This window comes from Chaetura pelagica, unplaced genomic scaffold (genome assembly GCF_000747805.2).
Source record: "Chaetura pelagica isolate M959 unplaced genomic scaffold, ChaPel_1.0 scaffold83, whole genome shotgun sequence".
Taxonomy (NCBI): domain Eukaryota; kingdom Metazoa; phylum Chordata; class Aves; order Apodiformes; family Apodidae; genus Chaetura; species Chaetura pelagica.
In genome coordinates, this window is record NW_009952893.1 from 6605434 (window position 1) to 6613004 (window position 7571).

General features: G+C 40.0%; 1 protein-coding gene across 1 annotated transcript; it reads right to left on the bottom strand.

The window, feature by feature from the left end:
- Positions 1 to 283: 283 nt before the first annotated feature.
- RPL7 (ribosomal protein L7) lies at positions 284 to 7469 on the bottom strand. Its single transcript, XM_009995607.1, has 7 exons — positions 7378 to 7469; positions 6788 to 6890; positions 6151 to 6317; positions 5389 to 5526; positions 4922 to 5031; positions 3614 to 3824; positions 284 to 343 (listed from the first exon to the last, which is right to left on the bottom strand). The coding sequence occupies exons 1-6, from the start codon at positions 7467 to 7469 to the stop codon at positions 3616 to 3618; spliced, it is 819 nt and encodes a 272-aa protein (XP_009993909.1). The 3' UTR covers positions 284 to 343; positions 3614 to 3615.
- Positions 7470 to 7571: the final 102 nt, after the last annotated feature.

Consider the following 7571-nt stretch of genomic DNA (forward strand, 5'->3'; position numbering starts at 1 on the left):
GTGCGCTCCAACTAAGCAGGAACCCTGTCCACTCAACAGCAGCCAGCTCGGAGCACAGTTTGCAATTTATTGTACTTGCAATCACAACAGTGGCCACTCAAAAACTAACCCCTTGACTGCATGAAGGGTTCCAGATTTTCTCCCTCCAAAAGGGGAAACTGTTAACTATATACTGTTAATGCAAACTATCAAGTGCCTCTTTGAAACAGCTTACTTCGAAGTTAATTTTGCAAGCACCACTAAAGAGGATCACAAAGAGACCAATCATTATGACACACTGTTCTGTGCAAGATGGTTTTATTATCAGTCCAAAGTTTAAAATATCGCTGCTGGACATCTGAATCTGAAATGGAAAAAATAAAAAGTATCATTAGACACATGTAAATCCAAAACTACTCTGGCCAGCTGAAGAATTCATGCATTTCTACAGTTTATATTTTGGGCTGAAAGTACTCATTTTATTCCACTAGATCAAAGGCTTCAAATAGTCTTGCACACAAGAACTCACTTTTATATATAAACATCTCTTCACTCTAAACACAGATTTTAAGCGTCTGAACTAAGATGATAAATATTTCTACCTTGAATTATTGGTATCTCTTTTCCTATGTGTCTAAAAGCATAGTGGGGGGAACAAGATCTTCAAAGATCCACTGAGGCACTGTGCTTATTCTCACTTTTGCTGCAGTCACCCTATTTTCAGCATATTTCAGGGACAGGTTACATACAAAAATAAAAGCAAAAGGCTAACTTGAGACAAGCTCCTCTAAGTTTTGCTTCAGAGCTAGTGAAATTCAGTATATTGTCAAAACTGAATTGTCAACATTCAGTTATCAAGTACTATGCTTTAACTTCTTCCCCAATCTTCATGAAGGAATCAGTTCTGTAAGTCTTTATATTTTTTAAGATTTGAGACTATCACTTATGTGGTAAGAAATAAAGACAAGTAGCAGGAAACCACCTATGCACTGGCAAGAGGAACAAATATGCATCTTCAGATACAATGGCCCTTCAAAATGACAGTACTTATAATACTGACTATATGTTATCTGAACCTACTGCTCTAGTTGCCCACTACCTCAGTAGAAACTACAACATTCTTCTACTTTCTTTATGTAGGCTACTTGTATTTTAAACATGTACTCAATTCAGAAGGGTAGGAAAATAGAAGGAATAGAAAGTTCAGGAGATGAGAACAAGCAGACACCAGAGGTATGTTTGTTTGTAATATAAACAGAACAACTAATTACTTACAAGCAAAAAGTAAGAAACCCCAAGGTCACTTCTTACATTGAAAGGTGGAGTAAAGCCCTGATGTCTGCTACTTACATGGAATGGTTTGGGTTGGATCATCCAGTTCAAACCCCTCTGTCATGGGCAAGGACACCTTTCACCAGACCAGGCGTCTACAAGCCCCATACAATCTGGCCTTGAAAACTTCCAGGGAGCGGGTACCTACAACTTCTCTGAGCAACCTGTTCCACTGTCTCACCACTCTCACAGTAAAGAATTTCTTTCTAATATACAACCTAAATCTTCCAGTTTGAAACCATTAGCCCTCTTCCTATTGCTACATGCCTTTGTAGAAGTCCCTTTCCAGCTTTCCTGTACACTTCTTCAGGTACTGGATGCTGATCTAGAAACCCAATGAAAAACTTGAGGAAGCAGGTGAATATCCTTAGCTTCTCTGCCAAATACTACTCCTTACAGGCATTTATAGCCACTGTAATAGTGAACTAGAAGCTTCCCTTCTGTAAAAAGGCTCCTGAAAACTCAAGACCACAATTTTTATCACTGAAAATGGAGAAGAAAGTATTTACGTTGACATAAAAGCAGCACTTTCCATGTTATGCTCAGAAACCAGGCAGGAGCATAAAGTGAAAGTAGTTTTGCTGAATCTCTGTTATGAACCCTCACACTGCAACTCAAGGTAAAACATCTGCCTTGTACTGAACTTGTAACAGTTTGTTCCACCAGCAGCAAAACTCTACAAGAGTGATAGTAAGACTAATGTAACATAATCCCAGGCACCAAAGACAACTACAATTCTGCTTCTCAAAGTTACCCACTTCTTCCCATAGTTGAGCAAAAAAGCTTTACAAAACACTGTCCCCTGTAAGCAACTGATCTCCTCACGTGCAAGTTTCCACATGCTGTGTAACCAGCACTTTAAAACTCTGCTGCTGCCCAAAGGACACGACAAAGCAAAGTGTGCGAAGCTTGTGGGAGTCTAAGAACAGATCACAAAAAGCTTCAAGGGAAAAAGCTCAGTCAAACAGAAAGGTATTTCCTAGGTCTCCTTTAGATCTGTGGACAGACAGCTGACCTTGATGAGCTCAACTTGCTATGCCTGGTGGACTATAAAAACAATTTTTAAAGACTTTAAAAAAAACCCCAACAAAACAACAACAACAAAAAAAAACCCAAACCCACAAAAAAACCCACAAAAAAACCCAAAACAAAAATCCCACAACTTCCCCCCTTCAGAAAATTTCATTTCTGAGAATACATCCAAACAGCAGCTGCACTTGTTTTAAGCTCTAAAGTCACACCACTACCCGCTTTTTTTTTTAATCATCCCTCTACAAGTTAGGAATTCCTAACTACACATCTTATTTCTGGGAGAAACATAAAAAACAAACAAACTAACAAAAACCCAAACAGCAAACCAACCAAAATACATTTCTGCCTTTGGAAAAATCAGTTTGAGGAAAATCGGGTTTTGCGTGTTAAGTCTTTCCAAGCATCCTATCCCACAAAGTCTTCCTAAATTCCAGTGTATCTGTCACACCAAAAAGGTCTTTATCCTTGATTGAAAATAATATTTGGGCAACACCAAAGCCAGTTTAGTGTGGGGAGAAAAAAAACTGGAAAAAACCTGTTTTGGCTTTGCATGAGAGACTTCATCAAAGAAGGAACAGCAGAGGGAAAACAACAGATGACAGGACAGATTGTTTGAACTAGATACAAACATTTCAGGACTTAGCTGTCACTGACAAACTGCTTAAAGTGTTAATAAACCCCCTCATTTCTAAAGGATAGCCTATTCAAACGAGACAACTAGTATTTTAAAATTACTGTCTGTCATGCTAACATGAAAGCCTAAACTGAATCATTCTGAAGCTTGAATGAACTGAAAATGTAGACCATTAAAATGTTGTAAAGTAAGAATTTAAATTCCCTTAATCTTAAAAAGGCTTTTATAGCAGAAATCAGACAATCCGAAGAAAAAACCACACTGTACTTATGTGACTTTGATCACATGAAGAATTCATTAATGAAGACTGAAAATTTCTGCTCTAAGGGCTTCCCATCACAAAACCCAAGCAAGTTTTAAAAACAAGTTATAGGTAAATGGAAAATCAGTTACTGGTTAATCTTTATATTTCCTATACATACCAGCTATAATCAAGACTTTATTTCTTCACAGATGCTTAAGTTTTAGTAAGATTTTTTAAAATAAAATCAGAACACTGTATTGCCAGAGTAGCTTTACACTGAAGGTACCACCCAGACATGAGTGAATATACATAAACCTGGATGTTCAACCAATTACAGCAGCAGGCTACAGAGACAGAACAATGGATAGTATTAACCTTCGGTTGTATCTCACCATTAGTTCATTCTCCTTATGAGTCTGTTGATCTGGTCCTCCCTGTTACCAGCATCCCCACCTTCCACAAAGTGGATCGTTTTCTTCTTCATCCCACCCCGAGGAGAGGATAATTTGAAGGGCCAAAGGAAGTTGTTCACAACTTTGAAGTTCTTGCCAACAGTGTAAATTTCATGGATCACATCCTCCATGCAGATGATGCCAAGCTTTCCTAAAATTCAGAAATGTTGATTTCAGAAAGGTTACAGTGCCACTGATCAATCACAAGCTGAAGATTATCAAGTTATTATTGACATACCTACTTATTTTGATCACAAAGTTTGAAAGCATCCACTATCACAACACCCAATAACTAACCTTGCCAATTAAGATGGGTTAGCTGCAGCCAACTCAACATTATTTAGTTGTTACATTTGGCAAGAGGCATCAGCTTCCACTGTTGTATATTCGTGGCCAGCAAGAAGTAACAATAAAAAACAAACCCCACTCAGTCAGTCTTAAGAAAATAGACTGGGTTCTCTGAAGCAAAGCTACATTAAATACACTTAAATAACAGTGATGTGTAGCTCAAGGCAATTCCCTAGACTACTTATGCTGTTGAATGATGCAACAGGATGTTTCCTTAATGTATTTCCAGAGTCTTCAGTGACACATTACAAGTTAACTGCTCGTAAAATGCAATGCTAAAAAGGAAACTGATTGCAGAATACTTGTAGCTTTAGAATCCGATCATCTGTTGCACTGGAAAAGGAACAAACACAACACAGTCTAATTTGAAGTGATACATAAATCAAGTGCCAAAATGGGACAGACAGCAGTGTTTGATTCATTCCTGGCATGACTGAAAAAGAAGAAGCCTCCTAGAGCAGACTATTTCCTGACAACTAAACACCTTGCTCTGTTTTCACTAAATACACCAATCACTTTCACTAGCTGGTTCTTCTGACAAGAAATTTAACAAGTCTCTTTACCAGATCATGAAGGTCTAAACCAATACTAAGTTTTAAACTTTAAACCTGTGTGGAATAAGCTTTTCTGCTGCAGCACCTTTTCACTATACCGACCTATTAAAGGTGAAGGAGTTTACATTTAAAATACTAAAATTTTACTCTTTAGGCTGGTTTTCAATACTTTATAAAAAAAGTTACTTCCAGCTTGCTTTACATTAAGCTATTAAGACAGCAGTGGAGATCATTAACCAATCCCTACTCTTGTGCAGAGACAAACAAGGATAGTTGTCCAGCTTCACAGATATCATCCAAATGCACCAACTGCTCTTCTCGTTCTGCTAAGTGAAGCAGTATTTACCAAGGCGTTTCTGAATCAGGGAGTTGTCAGTAAGAGCAATGCGCTGCTTGTTGATCTTCCCATAACCACGCTTGTAGATCAATTCATGCACAGACTTCAGATTGGGATAACTGAAACAGTTAAGTACAAAAAACCAAAACAAACCGTCAATCTTTGCACGCCACATTTTAAGTTAACATCCCCAAACTAAACGTCCATAACAAACAATTTAAGATCATTTCAGTGTGTCCCAAATGTAAATAAAAAAGCAAATCTTACATAGAGTTCCCAAGAACACCAGTACGAGAGTATAATCATAGCCAGCAAGCCTGTATATGATTTTGGGACTTTTAAAGCACTGCCTTAATCATGTTTTCAATTCAAAGCAGGGAAAGGACAGAGAAGACAAGAATATTCTGAGCACAAGGTAAACCCGCAAGTCTACTGCAGCTAAAGGCACTCAACAGTTGCACTCTGATCTCACTCACCCCCATGCAATATAGGGCTCAACGATCCTCAACATGTTGATAGAAGCTTTGTTGAGTTTCACAAACGTGCCGTTGAAAATCTGACGCAGGCGAAGAAGCTGCAGCACCTTGCGGACCTTAGGGCTGACACCGTTGGTACTAAAGAACATAAGGGAAAAGCCTCCATGATCCACATCCCAGAAAACACTGAATAGCAGATAAAAAACCCCACAACAGTAGAGTTCCCATATGAAACACATGACTATTTTAACAACTACACAAGCTTAGTAAGTTGCTATCTCTATTTCAGTAACAAGGTAAAGCAGATTCATTTCCATGAAAAAAAGTGAAATTAAGCATGATACTGAAACGATTTAGAACTATCCTTGTGATCTCCCAAATGTGATTCTTCTAGTCACACCTTTTGCTAGTCTTCTGTAACACTTCACCAAAGGAGTTAAAAAAACACTTCAAACACCTAGCAGAATATAAGGGAATACTGGCATGTCGTTTAACCAAAATTAAGATGACACAGAACAACTGTCAGCATGTATTTGTAGCTTTGTCTTTTTCTTAAAAATCAGGGATTGCCACAGAGTAAGCAGCCAGCATAACAACTCTGCACTTGATTAAGCTCCTGGTGCACATCCATTACTGCCAAGAACTTTCCAAGCCACCAGCAGCTTGATTTACATATTTAAGCCCTCAAAACAAGCAGATAACAGAGAAGTCAGTTGAAGTGCTTTGGAACATAAGACCGTTTACACCTGTATTCAATCTTACCCTCTTATCCTGATCACAAATGCCAGTTTTGGTTCTGCTGGAACATAGTAATTGCCAGCTTTCCGGGCCATCCTGGCCATACGGATCTCTTGCCTATACATGTGCCTATACTCCTTGTGGTAAGCTTGGGCCTTCGCATAGATGAGTTTTCTTTGCGCCTTGCGGGCCTGAAATCAATTGAAAATTATATAATACATGAAAATCACCTTCAAGTAACACAGCATATTCTAGAACTTCCCACACATAACACAGACAGTACATCATTTGCCAGTATCATGGAGTTTAGAATCATCCTCAACCATGTTCTACAGAATCTGGAAGACTGTTCCACAGCAGTGCTGCTTTTACAGGGAACAATGTCATCATGCATCCAGCTTACCCCTCTAAAGGCTGCAACCTCTTGCCTTGCAGAAGACTAACATTAATCTGACAAGTAGGTACTTTGCCCTTACTCTGGCTGCAACTGTTTTGTTACTGACCAAAAAAAACCCTCAAAACGTATTTTAGTGTATTAAGTTAAGAAAATATCAACGTGCTTGACCAAAATCCCTTAACTTCTGTAAAGCTTTACATCAGCAGCAACAGCTGACATTGCAACAGATAAGCAATTCAAATGAAGGAATCATTAAACGTTCACCCTCTTTATAGCCAGTATCTTCTTCTGACGTTTGGCTTTCATAGCTGCATAAGCCTGCCGCTTTTTCAGCAGGCTCTCCGGGATGGACGGAACCTTCTTGGCCCTAAATTAGATGAGAAAAAAGCTCTTTTAGCTGACAGAAAGAAGCTGGACTTTGAAATTACTCATTACAAATACCAATACAAACTCTTAAGGCAACCCATACACACACCTGACTGCCTTAAGCCAGGTCACCAGGCCCTGAAGCAGCCTGAGATCACCCTCTGCACTACCCAGGCAGGCTGACAGCCCTGCTGCTGAGCTGCACGCAGCTGTAACACCTGAGGCCGCCTGAACGGCAAGCTCTGAACTCTACTTCGCTACAGACCAGTTTGTCATAAAATAAGTTTGCTTCAAATAAGCACTCATCTCTTTCAAATAAGCATTTCAGGAAGTGCTATAAGAGAAAAACTAGCTTAGCAGCATCCTGAAATGTATCTCACGGGGTTTTAAACTTACTGAGAATTTTGAAATCTTAGACGTGACAAAACTTGCAAGACCAGTGTTCACAGACGCCTAATTACCCACGAGAGCTCCTACCCTAAGCGCACCAGGCTGTGACTTCCCGCTCAAGCCACACACCCTCACGCAGCACTGCCCGCCCGCCCGACAAGCCCAAACTCCGCCGCTCTGGGTCCCCCATCGCCCAGAGGTGCTCGGGGCCAGCTCTCCCTCCCCACCTCACCGACGGCCGGCAGGGAAGAGGGACCGGACCGGCGGCGGCTGCATCCCCGCCGCGCGGGCC

Bases quoted from the DNA above. Each gene is read 5' to 3' on its own strand.
- RPL7 (XM_009995607.1), bottom strand. From the start codon at position 7,469: ATGGGGGACCCAGAGCGGCGGAGTTTGGGCTTGTCGGGCGGGCGGGCA. The intron at 5,032-5,388 runs GTGAGTGAGATC...TAACTGTTTCAG, and splicing joins GAGCCCTATATTGCATGGGG to TTATCCCAATCTGAAGTCTG. The intron at 3,825-4,921 runs GTAAATACTGCT...TCTGAATTTTAG, and splicing joins CCTGATTCAGAAACGCCTTG to GAAAGCTTGGCATCATCTGC.